This window comes from Dendropsophus ebraccatus, chromosome 5 (assembly GCF_027789765.1).
Source record: "Dendropsophus ebraccatus isolate aDenEbr1 chromosome 5, aDenEbr1.pat, whole genome shotgun sequence".
Classification (NCBI taxonomy): Eukaryota; Metazoa; Chordata; class Amphibia; order Anura; family Hylidae; genus Dendropsophus; species Dendropsophus ebraccatus.
In genome coordinates this window covers 59,263,591-59,287,208 of record NC_091458.1, presented here as the reverse complement: position 1 = coordinate 59,287,208, position 23,618 = coordinate 59,263,591, and the positions used below count along the sequence as shown (strand labels likewise).

The 23,618-nt window shown below is 40.9% G+C and overlaps 1 protein-coding gene across 6 annotated transcripts in view; it reads right to left on the bottom strand.

Annotated features, from left to right (window-relative positions):
- Window positions 1–20,772, bottom strand: part of SCN8A (sodium voltage-gated channel alpha subunit 8) — an 85,230-nt gene extending 64,458 nt beyond the window's left edge. For all 6 annotated transcript variants that reach the window (XM_069970293.1, XM_069970290.1, XM_069970292.1 and 3 more), the window contains exons 1-2: window positions 20,475–20,772; window positions 4,158–4,276 (exon numbers count right to left, since the gene is read on the bottom strand). In XM_069970293.1, the coding sequence (XP_069826394.1) occupies window positions 4,158–4,276; window positions 20,475–20,750 (395 nt within the window). In that variant the 5' untranslated portion in view covers window positions 20,751–20,772. The remainder of the gene's footprint in view (window positions 1–4,157; window positions 4,277–20,474) is intronic.
- Between the last annotated feature and the right edge of the window lie 2,846 nt (window positions 20,773–23,618).

The window sequence follows — 23,618 nt, the reverse complement described above, 5'->3', positions numbered from 1 at the left end:
TCACCGGTTCTAGCGGTATTTCTTTATTTATTCATGGTTAAAAAATGGGATCGGTACATGTATCTGGGACGTCAGACGCCACATCTCCTGTGAGATGTGACGTCTGACGTCCCAGATACATGTACCGATCCCATTTTTTAACCATGAATAAATAAAGAAATACTGCTACAGAATCGGTGAGTGCCCGCAACTTTCTTCCTCTCAATTTATATATTGCATTACTACAGTGTATGAGGAGCACCCCGGTACGGCTTTTTTATGCAAGTCCTCATGGAAAAAGTTTAATGTATATGGACACGTGTTAGTAGTGCCGGTGATATTTTCTCTACAGACTGTGGGATGGATTAAAGAGGTACTTCGGAGACAAAAAATTTTTTTCAAATAAACTGGTGGCAGGAAGGTATACGGATTTATATTACATCTGTTTAAAAAATATAAGTCTTTCAGGGCCTTCAGCTGCTATGTTTCCTGAAGAAAGTCATGTAGTCTTTGCCATTAACACAGTGGTCCCTGCTGCCACCTCTATCTGTGCCAGCAACTGTCCAGAGCAGGAGAGGTTTTCTATGGGAATTTGCTGCTGCTCTGCAGAATTCCTGACAGGAACAGAGGTAGCAGCAGAGAGCACTATGTTGTCAAACTCCTCTTGCTGCAGGACAAACATCAGCTGATAAGTACTGGAAGTACTGGACTTGAAGTTTTTTCATTGTTTTTTATAGAACTAACTAAAAACCTTTATAACATTTTGACACCAGTGGATTTTATTTTTTCCAGTACTCTAAGCATTTTTGTGTTTTCCTGTATACAGTAAGCATATAGCTTCTACATATGCAGCTGTATTCCATATAGTACCATACATTGTCTACTGGCATTGTAAACTATAAATAAGCAAGATGTGCCAGCACACAGTGCCTACTGGACACACCTGGCATATAACAGGCTACGAGCACATTTGATGTACATTAAGCACATTTTCCACCATACACAACAGTTAATTCAGACGGTGCTTAGAAACGTTATCTTATAGGACACAAAACCCACACACATTGTAATTAAGTATAATGACCACTCTAACACTATTATTCAAACCTCAAAATTAAATATTAAAATTTATTACTTTAAAAAACTAAATGAAAGGCATGCATTTTTTAATCTAACTAATGGAACAGATGCATTAGCTTTGTAAGCAAATGCTCCAGCAGGTCTAAAAGGTAAGAGCTACAACAATGTAATGTCACCAAACAAAATCTGACAACTTGCAGCATTTCTTCCTATTGATTTGTAATTAGCTTTGTGGGGAATTGTGACAAAGGTATTAAGATTTCCAGTCCTGCATTTATTATTCACATCACGATTTTGCACAGGTTACAACCATGGCTGCCCTGGCCGCCAAGACTGAACACTCCCTCAGTTTGGGTGATTATACATGTCTCGGAATTTTTTAAAACCGGTCTGTCACAAATGTTCACACATAGTATTTCTGCCAGTCTTTTGGTCAGTCCTTTTGAAACCAAAATCAGGAGTGGAACTGACAGGGCATTATAATGGAAAGATTTGCACAGCTTCTGTGTTTTTGGTTGAAAAAACACTGACGGAAATACTATGTGTGTGAACATTGCTATACACTGTAATAAAATACAATATATTGCAACCAATAGGAAGAAACTTTTTTTTTTTTTTTTATCTCCAGGCCACAGCAGCTACATCCAAAGTATTGCTGCCCTAGGCATAGGCACAGGCCTTTGGGCAAATACAGCCTTGGTTACACCACTACATCTAAACATGTGCCACATCTGCAAATATTCTTTATACTCAAAAATCATAAAAAGTGAGTGTGGTCTGACTGAATGTATTTTAAAGGTGTCCATATTAGAGATGAGCGAACAGGGTTCGGGTTCGAGTCGATCCGAACCCGAACATTCGGTATTTGATTAGCGGGGGCTGCAGAACTTGGATAAAGCTCTAAGGTTGTCTGGAAAACATGGATACAGCCAGTGACTATATCAATGTTTTCCACATAGCCTTAGGGCTTTATCCAACTTCAGCAGCCCCCACTAATCAAATGCCGAAAGTTCAGGTTCGGATGGACTCGAGCATGCTCCAGGTTTGCTCATCTCTAGTCCATATACTGTACATTAGAAAAAAGTTGGCCCACGATTATATTCATGGTGGGACCGGTCAAGTCTCTAATGCATGTGGGTAGACTAATACGTAGACTAATACGTGGACAGTGGCTCATGCTGTGCAATAACCCTTGTGTATCTTTAGACTAAGTAAGTCTAAGACTAGTCTAAGTTTGGACCAACTATTAATTTAAGCCAAAAGATTGTCATAAAGTATGAAATTGTACACAAGTCAGCTTGACCATGTCCCCTTCATGTTAAAGGGGTTATCCAGCGCTACAAAAACATGGCCATGTTTCCCCCTAGGAAAAACAATGATCCAGCACGTAGCAAATAAAGTAGCCTTTATTTTCCAATTGCAGGTAAAATCATGTGATACACCACAGTGCAGGGATCAGAGATCAGACACGTTTTGAGCGCATGCGTTTCCCCCTCTCGTCTCCAGATTGGGTGGGGTTTCAAACTCAGTTCCATTGAAGTAAATAGAGCTTAATTGCAAACCGCACCTGAACTGGAGACAAGAGAGGGGGAAAAGTGGCCATGTTTTTGTAGCTCTGGATAACCCCTTTTAACAATGTCCCCTTATCCGGCAAGGTGTAAAAGTGTTAAAATTTCTCTAAAACTAATATTAATACAACTAAATAATTAGGCTATGTTCCCACTATATAAAAGTGCCATCAGTTGGCGGGAGAAGGCGACCATCTATTGATAATGAGGGCCTCAATTAATGATCATGATCATTATTTCCGGCAGTCAGTAGCAATAGATGGCTTCCTTTTGCCGATAAAATCCTGTAGAGGGAACATAGTAATATAAAGCCAATTTTTGTGCTCAATAGAGTCATGGGAGAAACTGCCAAAGAACATGGTCCTAAAGCCATCATGTGGCATAAAAACATAGAAGATTGTCAGCAGAAAAAGACCACCTGGCCATCTTTTCTGCTCTTACATTATTTTCTTTACTATAATCTCAGAGTGGCTACAGTATATGTGTAGCTACTAGAAGCTGCCTAGACATACAGGCTATTTGGATTTCTAAAAGTGATATGGAAAGGAGCTCCAACAGTTCACTATATACAGACACCAGAGCTACTGACTTCTGACTGAAGCTCTGTTCTTCCTTTCCTATATCTAATGGTAAGTCTCATCATATTTATGGCATCTTCTGAAGTATAGACCATGGGGGGGGGGGGAGGGATTTATGAAGACTGGAGTACAAGAACGCGGGTCTTATATTAGGCCCTGCCCCTTTTCCCCGTCAGGATTCTCTAAGAGGCACACGCCTCTTACTGAATCCAGCCGGCACCCGAACCTGCGCCCGGCGTACTAAATCTACACCTGCATAAATCATGATAACTGAGGTGTGGGAGAAGGCCACGCCTCCTCCCCACCTCGTCACGCCCCCCAAGCTCTCCCAGCCTGCCCATCGGGCAAGCGGGACAAACAGCAGGCGTACGCCAGGGAGAAGGGACGAATCTGCTCCTTCTCCCTAGCGTACGCGTCAGGCGGACGCTTTGTAAATGCCCCCCCATATGTTAAATAGAGGTCTTGGCAACAGAGGTACAGCACCCTTTTTTATTATTTTTTTTTTTACAATAAGTAGCCCATTCATGTCTTCTGGGGCATCTGTGACCCATAGGATCTCATTGTAAAAAGCATACAGTATACAACATATAGGTTGTTGTTGTTTTATTAATGTACTGTACAGTGTAATCTACTACTATGTTTTCCCACACACACAAAAAGCTATATTACAGGGCACTACATGAAACCACTACACTAACACGTATGAGTCACAACAAAGTGTCCCCAGTACTGTGTTCAAATCTAAACATTACTGAAGATGGCAAAGGAGACAAAGACTCGGCTATATGATGGTCATTCCAATTGCTTTTTCATCAACACTTATGGGATGAACACATTCATGAAAAAAAATTGCTTCAATTTGTTGCCATACTAATCTGGATATTTCATATAAAATTAGTTAATAAAAAAGTTAAAGAAACAATACAGATATCAATTATGTAAAAAAGGATATGAATGTATCAAAATTTTAATAGCTATTTTCCTTAATGGGTTAAAAGGACTTAAAATATACAAGGCAGGGTTGGCACTAAATCTGAAGATTGTTTTTCCTCTGTTTAGTACTATAAAGGTCTGCAGGGGAAAAAAAAGAGAAAAAAAACAGTTAGGAAGTTGCATATAAGACACAGAACACATTAAGCAATCGGCTGCAATGTTACAACATAGAATTAAAGAACATATTCACAAGGTTCCATATAAAAGCCTTTAGCATATATAAATAGGTGGAAAAAAAATGACTATTTTTTTTTGTTTTTATTAAAGAGGTGCTCCGGACACACACATACACACACACACACATATTATATTTATATATATATATATATATATATATATATATATATATATATATATATATATATATATATAGCGGAAGTTGCTGAGAAAATAATAAACAACCCATCCTTACCTAAGACGCTCCCCTAAAGGTCATGACGCTGTCCTGCTTCAGTCAAATCATTTTGGTATTAACTTCAAATCTAATTTTTTTCCACAATTTTGTTCCCTGCTGGGAAGCTCCAACAAAGTGTTCTCTTAATAAGAATAGAATAATGTACCAGCAGCTGTTATTGCACTGACAGGCGGCCAATCCTCAAAATAACGGACGCCATTTTGGATTTAAAATGACAGACATCCTTTTAAAAATTTTAAACAAGTACCATTCCAGGGTGAGCCCCATTCCAGGGGGAGATAAAACTTTTACTGTGTCATGCCAACTTTACAGTATGTCCAGTACAGTACAACTGTACAGCATTGTCCCGTTCATCTAAATCGGACATCACAGTAATACAGTAACTTGTACACTGACCCAATCAGCGTGACATCTATTCAGACACCAGAAGTTCGGGTATCCATGGATATGACTGAGCTAGCATGGTCGTATCCATGGACACCTGAACTTCCGGCGGTTGAATTGATTTCACACGGATCAAGTCAGCATACTTCATGACAGGTACACTTAAAAAAAAAAAAAAAAAGGCTGCAGCCCCAGCACCAGCAATGCTACCCCTTCAAACAGCTGATCTGCAGAAGTGCTGGAAGCCAAATCTTGTCTGATTTAATAGGAGTGGGCTATGCTGAGAATAAGCCACCAATATTTATAACTCTGATGACCCCCCTTTAACCCCTTAAGGACAGAGCCAACTTGCATTTTTGCACTTCCGTTTTTTTCCTCCTTGTGCCTAAAAGGCCATAGCACTTGCATTTTTTCAGCTAGGAACCCACATGAGCCCTTATTTTTTGCACCTCTAATTGTACTTTGCAACTTGTTATATATGTTTTTCAAGTCATTACCATTACATTGTTAACAAATATATGTTCCTTAAAATCGCTCTATTCCCAGGCTTACAGCGCTTTTATCCTTTGGTCTATTGGGCTGTGTGAGGTGTCATTTTTTGTGCCATGATGTGTTCTTTCTATTGATACCTTGATTGCGCATATGCGACTTTTTGATCGCTTTTTATTACAATTTTTCTGGATTTGATTAGACTGGATTTTTTGCGCTTACGCCGTTTACCGTGTGAGATCAGGAATGTGATAAATTAATAGTTCAGGCGATTACGCACGCGGCGATACCAAACATGTTTGTTTGTTTATTTATTTATTTTTATTTATAACATGGGAAAAGGAGGGTGATTCAAACTTTTATTAGGGGACGTTTTTTTTTTTACTAATATTAACACTTTTTTTTTTACTTTTACGCATATACTAGAAGCCCCCCTGGGGGACTTCTAGTATATGCACTCTCATCTCATCTCATATAGTAATACAGATCAATGAGATAGGCACTCGATTGCTTTTGGCTGCCGCCACTAGACCACCAGGGATCGGGCTGCATAAGTAATCAGATGCAGCTGTCAACTTTGACAGCTGCATCTGATTACTTTATTAGCGGGCACGGCAATCGGACCATGCCCGCTAATAGCCGCGTCACCAGGGACTGTCGCCGCACAGCCCCCCTTTGAACTCCCCGAGGCGGCCACAGGGCGTAAATATACGCCCTGTGTCGTTAACGGGTTAAGGGTCCATTTACACAGAAAGATTATTTGCCAGAAATGGATTTGAAAAGAGGAAAAATCTCAGGCTTTCCTTTATGACCTGTTCCGTTTATAGTCTGTTTCTGGCTTTGGCTTCAAATCTTTTGCAGATAATCTTTCTGTGTAAATGGACCCCAAGTCTTACGAGTATAACAGGGATACAGGATAGTGGCTTCAAGTGGATGTAATCCTGCACCAAAACTGATCCCTACTGTACCCACAATCAGTTTCCCAATTCAAGGTGCTAATGAGTTCTTTCAAAAGTAAATCACAAAGAGGTTAAACATAGCCAACAACATTACATCAAAGAAGCCGCTCATTGGCTGGGCGGGCATGTGATATCACAACCTAAAGGTGGCCACACAAAAGAGACCCGAGAAACACAATGCAGGCAGCAGCACAGGAGGGTAAGTGTAAGTTTTGCGACATATATATATATATATATATATATATATATATTCACACATACAGATTTGAAGCTGCAGATTTTATAATGTGTTTCATCAATTCACTGATATTTGCAGCAGAAAACCTGAAGCTTTTAATCTGCAACATATCCTCTACGCGTGAATGAACCCTTAGTTTGGCACAGTATTTTTTTGTATTTTTTTTTAAAGTGCAGCAGGTACTGATAAATTAGGAGTAGAAACATTTTACTGACAAATTAAAAAAAGATAATCTAACGCCCACTCAGTCACTCTTACAAAATTTGTGCAGAGTCCTTAAACACACACACACATATATACATACATACTGTATATCTATATATATATATATATATATATATATATATATATATATATATGTCATTTTTCCATCCTCTGATTTTAAAAAGTCCCAAACTGCACACCGAGCATCTCTGTTTCCTGTAAGGCTTAAAGAAAAAGTCAGCAAAGCAGAAAGCCAAATCAATATTATTTTTTGCTGACATGATAACACGTGCAGAGGAAGGAGACTTCAGCATGTCCCTAATGCACACATCTCGACTGCATTGCTTTAAGATCTCAACTAGACTGCAAGCTTTCCTGCAAGAAGAATTCCCATAGGATATAACAAAATACTTGCTTTTCTTCTAAACCTATGGACATTATATATAAAAACGGGGGTCATCTACAAACTTATAAGGAGGGTATGTAATCCCTTCCCTCTTTTGTACAGGACAAGATGTGCCCCCTTTAATAGAGGTGTCTATGGACATTTTTGTGTAATTGTTAAATATGGATGCTATGTAAATATCTGTATAAGCTGTAACGTGTCTATACTGTAATACTGTGTGTCCCCAAAGTGTCTTACCACCTGGTGTACAGGCTTGCTTGGGGCTGGTGGTCAACATAGCTGACAGCTTGCAGAGAGAAGTGCCAGCATCAACAAGGGCCCAGCAGTAACACTATGATGCTGGAACACTGTTCTGCAACACTTATAGAAGGGTACCAGACCATATTTATATATTTATTTATTTTTTAACAGTTTGATATCGAGTGGCAGCAGAAAGGGGCAACATGGCCTCTCTGCTGCCACCAATGGCAGTGTTGGGTACTGCAGGGTTTCTCAAGCCCTGGTCCCAGCAGACTTACATACGATTAGCACTACTGCATGCAGTGTTAGCCCTACTCAGTTTTCCCTGTTGTGTATTCTTGTGCATATTAGCATTAGAACAGAAATTACATTTGGGAAAGCAGCCTGTGTCATTAGCGCTGCAGCTACTGCACTCTGTAGCAGAGCGAGCAGAGATTGACAGTTATCCCAGCTTGCTCTACTATAAGGTGCTGCAGATGAAGTACTACTGACACAGACAGCTTTATATTAGGGCTAGTGATCACTCATTGGATGAATGGGCTGCTTTGACATACTGAAAAATCATCAGCCATCGGTGGCACATCTTCCCGTGTAGCAGGGGATGGGTGGGAGGGCTGAATGCCAAAAAGGGAAGCAGCTAAATTTCCACATTTTCCACTTCTTAACCTTTGCCCAGTACTGCATGCTTCAGAAAAACTGAGCTATGACCACTATCTAAATAAACTATTCAGCACAGAATTTTGAACCTAAATATATAATGATAAAAGGCAGAGATTCCATAAAAACAAAGTCTGCTGGCAGTTTGACCCATAAAAACAGCCATATAGCATACTTAAAGCCCTCTGCTCTGAACACTTCCCCTTCAAATACACAAAAATAAAAGAAATATAGACACTGGAATCCCCAGTGCTCATAAACACTAGGATATTTTTATTCATCGCATAAAAGAAGCAGAAGACATCTAATCGATCCCAATTCCCTTCAGTAACAGGACAATGAGTCTAACCATGGCCAGGACAGGGAAAAAAATCTTCAATGAAATATACAAGCAGTTGTAAAACAGCTGGTTTAACTCAAGTCATGATCTTAAAATCAAGGAACCAGTTAGTTCTCCGAGATATATGAAAGAGCCTACCAGCCCATTTCCAAATATGTAATGGTTTTCTGTTACAATTGAGAAGTATAGGTCTATATAGCAGCTTTAGACATAAGATGGTAGAAAATTGTTAATGCAAACTATTTGGAAAGTTGCTTTACATGCCATAGTAGTGTGCTGGATTACAAGATAGGTAAGTCCCACCCCTAGTGCACCAAAAAAACCATATTTGCATATGCATTAAACTGTTATCACAGAAACGACACAGAGGATGGAGGTAAGAATCTTACCTTCATCCTCAGCGCACCTTGTACTATAGGGAGATATCAGCAGGTTTGATAGTTCTAACCAGCTGATAGTTTCCCTTAACCCTTCATGTTACAGCCAATTTTAATTTTCATTTTCTCCTCATGTTATGCAATTTGCGGAAAAATTGCATCAAAATCAGGACAAAAACGCATAATAAATGCTGATTAAAGGCCATGTGTGAACATAGCCTAAACTCAAAACAATTAAACTGAAGTTAAGGTGGTAAATGGTAACACCGTAGCTCATGGTGCTGCGCTGTTTAATCCTAACATTACCGGGAGTTTGTCACTCCCCAACTTAAGGGGGAACTATAAGCAGGTTAGACAAGCCCCTTTCTAATGATAATGAATGGAACTGGCTGGCCGGATCATCGCTATGGAGGTGGGCAGTGCTCATAACAGGTGCCCCACTGCTCCTAACAGTCTCACCAGACCATACAGCACATGCATAACTGCACCGGTGCCAAGAGGAAGATGAAAGACATACATTCCTCCTCTGTGTCTCCTTTGAAATAGGGAACTATCAGCAGGTTACATTTGTCCCCTTTAAGAAAAGTGTGAGTCACAGAGGTGGGCCTCACATCTACCAAACATTTAAAGGAGAAGTCCGGTGAAAATTTTTATTAAACTATTGTATTTCCTCCATAGTTAAACAAATTACCGATATACATATAAAGTGCTTTTTTCCCTGCACTTACTACTGCATCAAGGCTTCACTTCCTGGATAAAGTGGTCATGACCCACTTTCCAGAGCTGCATCTAAGTACTTGTTGTGCCCCATACCTGGTGGTCTAGTGGGCGGATCGCAACCCCCCCTCACCCCCCCCCCCCCCAGCGACACTATCGCGGAGGGGCGATCCCTGCATGTTTCCCGGGCCGGGGTGTGCGCCATAATGGCGCTGATCCCAACTCGGCACTCTATTGCTTTTATCTGCAACAGATCTCATTGGTATATTTATATTGCATAGATCTCAATCACAGATCAGTGTAGTAATACTAGAAGTCCCCCAGGGGGACTTCTAGTATATGTGTAAAAAAATTATAATTTTTTTTTTTATTTATACAAAATCTCCTCCCCTAATAAAAGTTTGAATCAATCCCCCATTCCCCATTTTATAAATAAAAATAAAGAAATAAACATGTTTGGTATCACCGCATGCGTAATCACCTGAACTATTAAATTATCACAATCCGATCCCGCGTTAAAAAATTTCAAAGTGCAAAAATTCCCCTTTTTTATGTCACATTAAATCTCGAAAAAAGTAGCGATCAAAAAGTAGCATATGCGCAATCAAGGTACCGATAAAAAGAACACATTATGGCGGAAAAAATGACTCCTCACACAGCCCTAAAGACCAAAGGATAAAAGCGTTATAAACCTGGGAATAGAGCAATTTTAAGGAACATATTTTTTTTTAAAAGGTTTTAATTTTTTTAAAAGTCAGCAAATAAAATAAAAGTTATATAAGTTACATATCTTTGTAATCGTAACTACTTGAGGAACATGTATAACAAGTCAGTTTTACCCTAGGGCAAATGGCGTAAAAACAAAAAACCCCAAATTAAAAAAAATTGTGTTTTTTTTTTTTTTCAATTTCACCACACTTTTTTTTCTGGTTTCACTGCATATTTTAGGCAAAAATTACATCTGCCATTGCAAAGTACAATTAGTGGCGCAAAAAATAAGGGCTCATCTGGGTCTCTAGGTGGAAAAATGCAAGTGCTATGGCCTTTAAACACAAGGAGGAAAAACGAAAGCGCAAAAATGAAATCTGGCTGTGTCCCCTAAGGGTCAAGGGTGCGCTCACACATAACAGATCTGCAGTGGATTTCACGCTGCGAGTTTGCAGCAAAATCCGCTACGGATTCTTCCCTGTCACTTTCAATGAGATTACAATTGTCATCCCGCTGTAAGTATGTAATAGACAGCCCCCCCTTAACCCCTCACGGTACCGTACATACACTACTGGTCCATGCTACGGCTTGCTTCGGGGCTTCCCGGCGTCTGGACGTCCCACTCAGTCACTGAGTGGGCTGCCCCACCGCAGCCACTAAGAAGATAGTCAATAGAAATCAGTCAATACAAATAACTATTGTTACAACTGGGACAGGTACCTAGAGTTGGAGTCTCTGCAAATATCAATTATCAGAATGACTAAAAACTGTAACCTCAAACAAACAACAGATAATTATATATTTATCTTCTGACCATTTTTCTGTGGGTCCACAAGTAATAACAGCTACATCTTCAACAATACATTGTATTGCAGATTTGTGGTGTTCTTCCACAGGTGTTGCTATTGGTTACACCCTTCGTAAAAGCCTGTACTTACTGTAAGCCAGTGGTGATGAAGTACAGTAAGTGATTAAGTTTCGTCACTAGATGCCGCTGTTGTAGATGTGTGTATTCAGATGCTGAACTGCTGAAGTATGTAAAGGGTTATTGTTTATTTGTGTACTACATGGATCTGTGAACCTATAGGAGTCTTTGCTTTTTCTGTCCTATCCTCTCTCACTTTACTTCTTCTTACGCACTCTTCACCCACTCACAGTGCCCTTTAGATACGCTGGAGATAGGAAGTCACATGGGTAGAGGAAGTGTGAAGGTCTTTTGTGTTGGACAATGTAGGGGAAGGACGCAAGCTAGAATGCTCCCTACAGTGGTCCCTTTGGGCCCGGGCCCTCTGCCAGGTCCCCTCACCCTAAAGAGTCTCACAACATCCTCCTCTCTGCTCCTCTGATTCTTTGTATCTCTTAACACGCAACTCAGTCATCATGACTGTACTCTTCACTATACTCCTATCATAGAACTGGATCCTGTGCTACCAAGTGTCCTACCGAGTGTATTAAGTGTATTATCAACTGTTTTATCAAGCAAAACGTATCCTGTCTATGCACAGCTGTATATTCTGCTGCACCTCAGTACTTTCAAAGTAAAGACAGTGTACACTACATCCTTGGGACATTTCCCCTTTCTGTAGGTGGCGGTATCGATAGTCCGGGAGGGTCACTACATCACTCCGGCCCACTGTGATAACATCCCAAGGGACCCCGTAGTGACCCGACAGGTCACTGACCACAGGGAAACAAGGTGTAACCGGCCCCTTAAAATAAAAGCAGGTGTGCCATCATACCTGTGTGCCCAACCGGCACTGGCGTCACAACACAACATCTCAGGGTCCAGCTACATCTCGGCCAACCACCACAGGAGTGGCGTCACACCATACCATCTAGCAAATGACTGGCCGTTCCTCTGACATAACACCTTGGGGGCACACTACAGAATTACTGCATATTTTTACTTCCCAATGAGCTCTGAAACTATGAAATCCCCCTCCCCCAAACTACAATGATCAGTAAATAGGAGTCTTAATAATTCTTTCAGTCACATTGCTGAGCTTACTTCCCTTTTTTTATGCATCAGCATGCAGTGCACAGCCCAATTGTAGGGTTAAAACTAATATAAAGAGTATAAAGAGACAAATTTATAGATTTGGAATCCGTATCTGCAAAAAAACTGTTTGCTCCTCATTATCGCCCCATGTAATAGGGGCTTTAGTTACTTAGTCATTAGTTAATAGTATATGTCGGTCCTGATCAAATAGATGAAGATTATAGAATCACTCCACATTGAGGAATAAATTATTCAATTGTTAACAAAATAAAATAAAAAAAGATCCAAGTTAGTACTCCATTGTCCCTGCTCAGTCCTTTATGGCGCCTAAACTCTTTGAGGCATGAACTTCACCGATTATAAACAATATGCTACATCAGGCTTCTTTTAACTTTCTTGAAGAGTGGTGACTTGCAGGATGGAGCTCTTTTATGCACCAAAAAAAAAAAAACTAAAAGTACCGAAGCCTTGTCCACTAGGTGCCTCACTTGCCTGCACGTTGCAGTCCACTGCCTGATGTTAAGGGAATTCCAACATCAGCAGAGAGATGAAGAGGGAACACAATAAGTGGAGAGGGGCTCAGTACTATGTGCAGAGAGCCCACATTGTGTCTATGGAACTATCTGGCTTCATACTGTGCCTGAATAGTAAGGCCCCATGCACACATCAGGAAATCCAGATAAATTTTGTGGCCCATAGGCCTCTATTAGGCATGGACACCCTTCAGGATTATTCCTGAAGAGTGTTTTCCAGAAAATAGGCCCATAAAATATAGAGCAGGTCCCATTTTCACCTGGAATTCCATCAGGGATGCCCCATAGAAACCTATAGGAGCATCCAGAATTCCAGACAGCTCCAGATGCGCATCCATTAACTGTTCTAAGTTCCAGATGCACTGATAGCCAGCCTGGGCCAGAGCCAACACCCAGGCAAGTACTGGCCCTGATGCTTCTGGCCCTTTAAGTGTATGTGTTTCTAATCAGAAGTGCATACAGTTAAATGCAACCCTGTATTTGACAGGGCAAGAAGCCACTGGCTGTCTGCCCTATCAATCACTCTTGTGGCCAGAGGCAGCATTACACCATGGTTTCCTAAAGCCTCCTGAAAGGCTTCCTGATCAGTATTTCCTGACCATAAAAACTTACACAGACATGTGCATGAGGCCTAAAATCAGGGCTTTTCTCCTACCTCTGACCACCCATAAAGTTCTGGGCAGCTGTCCCTTATATGAAACAGTAACAGTTCACTACATAGACCAGGACTGCTTTTGTGATGTAACCCTTTCCTTGCTGTAATCCTTTCTGCTCAATCCCTTACAAAGTCAGTGCATCAATAACCCCCTTTACATGGACATTATATAAAATGATAATTTTAATATAAATTGAAATCAGCTAGCTGTATGAATACATTGAGGAATAACAGATCATCATATTTTAAATTACTTCAGTTGAAATTAAAACCATTGTAAATCACATTCAGTGGGGCTTACCCTTGTTATACCTGTGCACAGAGAGCAAACCGCAACTATACATTGTGTCTGACCGTGTCAGCACATTTGTGATTCAAGCATACTTGGTCAGACAGAAACATCTCTGTTAGTTGCTGACCACATCAGGTCCAGAAGGGAGTCAAAAAGCACATTGGTTATCTGCTAGTAACCCTGCCCACACAAGGATGTATCCTTCCTAGAAATTACAAGTTACAGATAAAGTTGATGATACCAGATGGTAAGACAGGGATGAATCATGGGAAGAGAATAACATACTCTTTAGAATTAGATGAACTTAAATTTCCAGAATGAGCACACAGGCACATGTTTCGAAGCATTTTAAAGCAGATCCATAGATTATGTTCACGCTAAATTAAAAAAAAGGGGGTGGGGGAGGCATACGCTTTTTCTTTTTAAAAAGACGTCTGTTATTACAGCATTTTTATTGACCTCAATGGAATTTTTAGTTTTTCACACAGTTTTTATTTTTCCATAGTTCTTTCACTGTCTTTACTATTAAACTCAATGGACTTTTTAATTAAAGGGAATCTGTCAGCTCCCAGGCCCTACTTAAGGTGCTGACAGTGTGCTGTAGCTGGCAGTCCTCTAGTAAGCATGGTATCTTTTGGTAATTTATTTGTGCAGTGGATTATGCACAATCCTACTGTAATGAAGTGCCCCTGTGCTGTTTGTGTCACACTCTGGCACACCTCACCACTCCTCCCTCTTCCCTCCTCTTCATGAATAATCATTGCTGTGCGGCCTCCTGCTCACTCAGCTGTCAGCCAGTATCTCTGATTGCAGATCAGTCCTCGGTAGGTAGGTTATGTCTGAAAGCAAAAACTCAGATATAGTTGAATTTCTGACCCCAAAAGTGTTGAAGTTGGGGTCTAGGGATAACTCACCTGTCTAGAGACTTGCTAGCAGGTCATTCTTTGGTTCAAATCCCTGTTGAAATTGAGTGGATGACCGCCATTTAATGGCAAACAATTGCTTTTATTTTAAAACAACAACAACCCACATTTGGGTTCAGAGCTTCAACTGTACATCTGAGTGTTTCTTTCAGACATAAACTGCCTACAGAGGACTGATCTGCAATCAGAGACACTGACTGACAGCTGAGCGAGCAGGAGGCCGCGCAGCATTGATTATTTATGAAGAGGGAGGAGGAAAGAGTGGTGGCGTGTGCCAGAGTGTGGCACAAACACTTTGACTCTTCATTACAGTAAGATTGTACATAATCCACTGCACAGACAAATTAACAAAAGATACCATGCTTACTAGAGGACTGCCAGCTACAGCACACTGTCAGCACCTTAGGTAGGGCCTGGGAGCTGACAGATTCCCTTTAAAGACACACCCATGAGGCAATTAGTCCATCCAAGCTAGAATAATCTACTAACAGGCGGCAAAGCCACAAAATGACGGACAAAATTTTGACCTCAAAAGGAGAGACTTATTTTCTTCTTTTAAAAAAAAACGGACAGGAGTAAATGCTGTAGGAGCATAGCCTTGCACAGCAATGACAGTACATCATCTAAAGCTTTAGGCTATATTTTATAATAAGAATTTGGCCCAAACTAGTAATGCATGATGCACCAAAATATCAACACTACTATCGATACTCCTTCCTGAGCTGCTCCATATGTAGCACGGGGTCAGCTACTATATGTAGCAGTCCCCCGCTGCCAATGACTGCTGACAGTGATCCCACTGGTGGCAGTCATTTAACCCTTTCAATGTCGCAATGTAACACGATCGTGGCACTTAAATAGATGATTGACAGGTGCCTGTCAAGTGTCTGATCAACACACACAAAATGTGAGTGCGGGTGCCGATAGGTCACATCACAGCTGGAGGACTATACTCACCCTCCTCTATGTCTCTTTTCTAATAGGCTCAGCCAGACTCTATTAGCAGAGCACTGATGTCACTGATTTATGCAATGCTGTAGGAATGCTATATAGCACTGCATAGATCCATAGATCAGACAATTAATTTATTTTAAAAAAAAAGTCACTACAAGTGAATTTGTGTAAACAAATAAATACATAAATAAATAATAATAAAATGCTCTTATAAAAGTTCTAATAATCACCCCTTTTCCAATTTAAAAAAAAAAAAAAAAAGAAGTAAAAGAGAAACACATTTGGCATCATCACATGCGCAACTGTCGGAACTATTGAAGTATCACATTCCCAATCTCAAGCGGTAAACCGCATACGTGACAAAAACAAAAACCCACCAAAGTCCAAATTTTACTGATTTTTTGTCACATCACATCCGAGAATAAAAATTTATCAAATGCCACATATATACAAACGTGGTACTGGTCAAAGCTACAGATCACAGTGCAAAAAATGAGCCTCACACAGCCCTACAGGCCAAAAGTTAAAAAAGTGTAAGTAGGGTAATTTTTGTACAGTAGTAAAACAAAATAAAAGATCCATAAATTGCATCACTGTAATAGAAGAGACCTGAATAATATAGATGTGTCAAATTTGTTACACGGTTAACAGCTCAAAACCAGTCTGGGTGGGTGTTATATCCGTGGTCGGGGGAGCATGTTATTCTTAATCGGGGGCATTATATCCTCAGTCTTGAGGGGCATATTGTCAGTCTGGAGGGGCGTTAGGTCCTTAACACACAAAAACACAGAGAAATGCAACAGCTCACCAAGATACCGACCCAATACAGATATGAAAATCACTAAAATATACCCTTAGTCTGGAGGGGCGTTATATTTGCAATCTGGGTGGAGGGGTATTACTGTATATCAGTCATCTGGGGGGGGGGGCATTATATGTGCAGTATTTGTATTTTTGTGGGGGGTTAAACTTTATGAAATTGTAATTGTCATTTAAAATATTTTTGCAAAAGTACAAGTGATTTTAAGAAACTCTGTAATAGGTTTTATTAGGCAAAAAAGCCTAAAGCCTCTTTCTGTACTGACTTCTTATCTGTTCATTATCAGGCAAAGCTGTCTTCCTCACAGAGGAGCAAAGTGAAGACGGGTTTGCTGTGTCTATTATAACTATGGAAGGGGAGAGGCTGAGGGGGATGAGTGAGCAGGAAGAGGAGAGAACACAGCCCTGCAGCTTTGAGACTGTATGGGCACATAAAATGCTGGATTCACAGGTCAGAAAGGTAAGTGCTCCTCTTAGAACTTAGTGAGATAAGATTGCAGGATGATGAGCTGTGTAGGGCTGCCTTTTCTCCTCTCTGTACTCATCCCCCTCTGCCCCTCCTCCCCTATATAGACCATAGTGAACACAGAAAACTTTCTTCTGAAGTGAGGGGGGAGCTTTTGCAGTACAGAAGGAAACTGATTTGAGCTGAAGTTCACACATAGTATTTTTACTCAGTATTTTAATCAGTATTTTGCAACCAAAACCAAGAGTGGATTGAAAACACAGAAAGGCTATGTTCGCACACTGTTGCAATTTAGTGGATGGCCGCCATTTAATGGTGAATAATTTCCATAATTTTAAATAACCGCTGTTATTTGCCATTAAATGGCGGCAATCCACTAAATTTGAACAGTGTAGAGAGGGGAGAAGAGGGGGAGAGGTGGGGGCGCCTCCTGGTGCAGTAAAAGATAACCAGAGTAGCAAACACAGGGGAGGGAAAGTGTTGCACTCACCTGGTGGAGTTGTGCTGAATTATAGGCACAACTCTATATTAGGAATGTAGGGAAGAACACCGCAGCTCCTGCCGGGGTACGTCCAAGGAAGTCGTACAGTCAGAGGAAGAAGTAAATCAGCCGTAACGGGCTTTAGGACCATGTGGGGTCCCGGCTTGGATAGGGCGCAGATGTCCAGTAGACCACAGATTGAAGCGGTTATCTCATGGAAAGGGTATTTATTAGAATCACGACGCATTTCGGCCGCCAAGTATAAGGTGGCCTTTCTCAAGTTGTACAACTTGAGAAAGGCCACCTTATACTTGGCGGCCGAAACGCGTCGTGATTCTAATAAATACCCTTTCCATGAGATAACCGCTTCAATCTGTGGTCTACTGGACATCTGCGCCCTATCCAAGCCGGGACCCCACATGGTCCTAAAGCCCGTTACGGCTGATTTACTTCTTCCTCTAAATTTGAACAGTGTGTGAACATAGCCTTTCTGTGTTTTCAATGAACACTTTGTTTTGGTTGCAAAATACTGACCAAAATACAGAAAAAAAATACTGTGTGGGAACATAGCGTAATACTGCTTAATTAAACCTTTTACAGAGTTCCTTAAAATCGCTTGTACTATTGCTACTTACTGATTTCTAAAAAGTGACATTTAAATGACAGTTACACTTTAAGTATCAAATTGGTATCGAGTATCGAAATAAAAAAGCTGGTATCAGTATCGAACTCAAAATTCTGGTATTGTGACATCCCTCACCTAAATAGAGCTGAATTGAAGACAAGACAGCTTAAAGGGAAACTATCAGCAGGTTAGAAGCATCTAACCTGGTGATATCTCCCTATAGCTCATGGGGCGCTGAGGATGAAGGTATTTTTCTTACCTTCACCCTCTGCGCCATTTTCATGCTATTAGCAGTTCAATCTCTATGTAAATGAGGCATTTTGGTGCACTTGGGATGGGAATACAGCCTCTTCTAATGTATATCGGCAGAGCGGGCCAAAATGCTTAAAGCGATTCTGTACCCTTTTTGTGCCCCCCCCCCCAAACTAGTTATACCTTCCTGTAGCTGATGATAAGTCCTTGCTGGTGGTATGTTTCTCCACGCTGGACTTGTTTTCCAGTGCCGAAAATCATACTTTATTGTAGCTAGAGCCGTGCCTTAGAGGCGTGGCCTAGAGCGATCATGCCCTAGGCCAGCGCCGCCTGTGTGGTGGTGTTTCCGTCTCTCCCACCTCCCGTTCCGCTGCACAGTATTCGTAGTAATTGCGCATGCGCTGCTTCTTGACCCCCCCCCCCGGCGCCGCTGCAATGACGTAGCCGCCTCTCTGGTGTGTCTCCTGAGCCCCCCGCTCATGATGCTCACGGCCATTCCCCGGGGTTGGAGCGCAACGGCGCATTTGTGACGAAAAGGAGCAGCTGATTATGGGAGCGGGTGGCTTCCTCGTATGCAGGGGGGGGGCGGACAGGCAGGAGAGGCGGGGAATGGCCGTAAGAGTCATGAAAAGGCGGTGGGGGGGGGGCTCAGAAGACACACCAGAGAGGTGGCTACGTCATTGCAGCGGCTCTGGGGGGGGTCAGGAGGCGGCGCATGTGCAATTACTATGAATACTGTGCGGCGGACAGAGGGCGGAATGGGAGGCAGGGGAGACGGAAACACCACCACACAGGCGGCACTGGCCTAGGGCACGCTCGCTCTAGGCCACGCCTCTAAGGCACGGCTCCAGCTACAATAAAGTATGATTTTCGGGCACTGGAAAGCGAGAGCGAGACCAGCGTGGAGAAACATACCACCAGCAAGGACTTATCAGCTACAGGAAGGTATAAGTAGTTGTGGGGGGGGCACAAAGTGAGTACAGAGTCACTTTAATTACCATAAAGATTAAACTGCTAATAGCACAGAAAGAGCGCTGAGGATGAAGAAAAGAAACATACGTTCATCCTCAGCTCCCTATGTGCAATAGGGACATATCACCAGGTTAGATTTTTCAAAGTATTTTCAGAAACAATCCCACACTCTGATTTGCTGATCCCACCCCTTCTGGTATCTGTAAGGCCCCATTCACACGTCTGTAGTGCGGCATATAACACGGACCGTACTACGAATGTGCATCGGCAGTGCTCCGCAAATTTACAGACCGCTACATAGAAGTTAGTGATCTGTTACGGATCACGGCCGTGTACACACTGGGGCCACTTAAATCTATTGGTGGGATAAAACACCAAAGATAAAAAACATTTATAGTAATTTAGTACACTACAATGAGAACTTCAGAAAAACAAACAAAAAGCAGGGGAAAATGCTGAGATTTTTGTGGCATTTTTTCAGCCCAGAAATATTGTGCAAAATTTGTGAGGGAAACCTAAGGCCTACTGAAATATCTAGTAGGTAACAAAAGAATACAGTTCAACATATGTCCAAATTAACTATACAGTGAATTATAGTTTATAATACCAAGCTTGGTGGTCCACATCTTATAACCAGAATATGGGACCACAACTTATTTTACTGCCCAGATCTAATTTTACTATAGTACCTAGACCGAGGATGATATAGCAGCCAACTTGGGATTGGTTGGCTCATATTCTGTTAAACATATAGAAAACTGTGGCCTATAGGATTAGAGCTTTACACAAATAAGCCAAAGTTACTTACTAGTAATGGCAAAAATCTTAAAAATCGCATTAAAAACTTTATATTTACCCAAATAAAAATAAAAATATCATATTACATAAGCATGGCTTCCGAAGACAAAAAACATGTTGTTAAATGCATCATATATGAGATACAGCAAATATATCCAAACAAATAAATGAAAGCCCTGACAGTTGTAGACTTTTGAGCACAACCTTTTTCATAGGCAAACCCTGTGTTGGCAAATCCAATGCGATTGCAAGGACACCAATTCTACAAAACCAAAAGCAATCGGGCCTATCTCCACTCTCACTGACTCTTTAGTGGAGAGAATCCCAGCCCCAGGAACCTGTAATCCCATTGAAATATTTCCCTTGGACTCACTTTCTTGTTTAAATAAAAAGGGTCTAAGTCTTCGATTGGCACAGCAGTAAGGCCTGGAGGAGTATCGCCATAGATAAATGGCAAACTTTTGCCTGCTTCCAGGTCAGTGTTTGGTGATGGTTTATTGTCTTCATCATCGTCTCTGTGGCTACTGTCCGGCTTTGGTGGCTTTTTCTTCTTCTCATCTGCTATACGTTTTTCAATGGCAGCCAATGATTCACGGGTAAATTTTTTGAAGCTATCAGGGCCGGGTGGTTTAATAAGCGGAGCTGCCATCTTTTCATCCTGCAGCAACTTCTTTATTTATATAACACCCAACACAGCCAAAATCTGTAAGGAAAAAAAAAAGACATAAAAGGTTAAAAATTCAGAAAGTTAGAAATTAATGACAAAGTTACAGATTTTGAATATTCCAAATTATAAACATTATGTTCCTGTACTTTCAAAATAGTCAACTAGATGCTTTTGCAGTCCTGAGGAGGGACTTTATGGATAGCTTCTCAACTATGCAAGCTAATAATCCATTATAATAAATGTGTAGTGCGGCGCTAAAAAATTATTCACAGAACACCACACATTACAAAGTTATACAACTTTGTAATGTATATTATGTCTGTGAATCGCCCCCTTCCCCGTGTCCCACCACCCCCACCTGTGTACCCGGAAGTGTGTGGTGCATTATACATTACCTGATCCGTGTTGAGGCTGTCCGCCATCTTGTGCCAAACATCATCTTCGGACGTCATCTTCGTCATCAGCTGCTGTGCTCAGCCAATCGCAGCTGAGCCCAGTTATGCTCAGCCAATCGCGGCTGAGCAGCTGATGACGAAGATGACGTCCGAAGATGATGTTTGGCACAAGATGGCGGACAGCCTCAACACGGATCAGGTAATGTATAATGCACCACACACTTCCGGGTACACGGACGGGGGTGGTGGGACACGGGGAAGGGGGCGATAAACAGACATAACATACATTACAAAGTTGTATAACTTTGTAATGTGTGTTACTCTGTGAATAATTTTTTAGCGCCGCACTACCCCTTTAACCCTTGCCTCCAAAGCCATCTTTTAAGGACTGAGACCTTTTTTTCAAATCTGATAAGAGTCTTGTTTTATGTGCTAATAACTTTGTGAAACATTTACATTTACAATATGTCCACTTTATATCTGCATTACTTAGAAAAGGTCTTTATTTTTGGATGTTATAGGTCCTAAAAGTACCTAGTACAGTACATTTTTCGAATTGCACGTACAGTAACAGCAACAACAATCAGGTACACTAACAGGAGTGACAATTAGGTACAGTAAAAAGAGTGAAGATCACATACACTAACAGCAACAACAATCAGATAAACTAATAGGAGCGACAACTAGGTAAAGTAACAGGAGCAATGATCAGGTACAGCAAGTCTAACAGGTACAGTAACATGGTGACTATATGTACAATAATGGGGGATAAGGGAAGACTATCAGGAACAGCAACAGGGGATAGGGATGACTTAATTACAGCAACAGGGACCAAGGTTGATTATTAGGCACAGCAACGGGTCTGAGTCAACATTAGATATAGCAACAGAAGACAGGGGCAATGATCAGGGTAGGAATGGTTATTTGTGTGTAAGGGCTGTTATTTGGGCTCCAGCAGCCAAAAAAAAAGACATGGGAACATAGCCATGGGCTATGTTCAAGCACAGTATTTCACTTAATCTTTTGGTCAGTATTTTATCAACCAAAACCAGGAATGGGTTTAAAACACAAAAAACGGGTGCAGATTTGTTGCGCAGAGCCTGCATTGAGCACAGGGTCAGCTGGCTTTACTAAAAGGCATGCGCCTCTTAGCATATGTCAGCCTCACCTGATGGGCGGGCGGGGCATGCCAAGGTGAGGAGGAGGCATAAATCATGATACAAATCTATACTTACTGGAAGATTTGTTGCGCAGATCCTGCGTTGAGTACAGGGCTGGCTGTCTTTACTAAAAGGCATGCACCTCTTAGTGAATCCGGCCAAGGAAAAGGGGGCGATGGATTTATTTTAAACTGGCGTGCTGGTACGCCATTCATAAATGTCCACTAATTTTGGGGAAGACAGACATCTTGTAATATACACAGCAACTAATAATGATCATGACCATTATTAGCAGCCCTGTATTTAATGAGACAAAAATAAAAAACAAACAAAAAAAAACCGGGCATTTAAAACACAGAAAATGTGCAAATGTTTCCATTATAGTTTTTCCCTATTGGTTCCACACCAAATTTTGGCTATAAAAACTGAACAAAATTCTGACAGAAATACTGATCAAAATACAATGTGTGCACATAGCCTCACAATGATTTTCTAGTAAACAAAAAAAACATATTGAAAAAGGCAGATAAGTATCTAAAAAGTGTCTAAAACGTGGTACGAGCCATAGAAGTCACTTTTTAATGTAAATTACACCAGCATTTTGGTGCAGAAGCTTGTTTTTTCATCCTTCCTAACGTAAGTTTAATAATAGGCTAAATAAAGCTTTCAATATGGAGCATAATATGTTCCCCTCGTAAAAAAAAAAAACAATAAGCATAGTAGATTTTAGTGAGTTAGACAGGTCACAATTGTTTAATGTTGCATAATGTTTGCAGTCATGTCAACTTTCAGTAGCTGCCACATTTTGGATGTTAATAACACACATTATACATCAATGCTCGTCTATAGGCCACAAAACAGCAAATATCGGTGCCTGGCCTACTGTACATGGTGAGGATTATAGGGCTGATAAGTTATTAATGTGTCTATACTAGTGTATTTTATGGAGTGGATGGATATTAAAATTGCATTCTTTATTACTTTTAGTTCTTTCCTTTGTTTTTATACATTTTAAACATAAAAAAACAAGGCAGCCACCTGTCACATGGCCCCAGAACTCTATAAGATCTGTTAAGAAGTGGCCAATGGCTTGCAATACCAAAAAATCTTAATGATGGTATCCTGCCTGGCAATGAAGAAGTTAAGAGATTAATAAATTATTTATCCACTTAAGCTTTACAGGAAATGGGCAATCTTTTATGAATCCATTTTATGAACAGCGTCTTTTGCGTTGGCTTTACCTGTGCCAAGATTCCTGTGAAATCATCGAAGCTAAGAAATGCGCTTTTACCCAT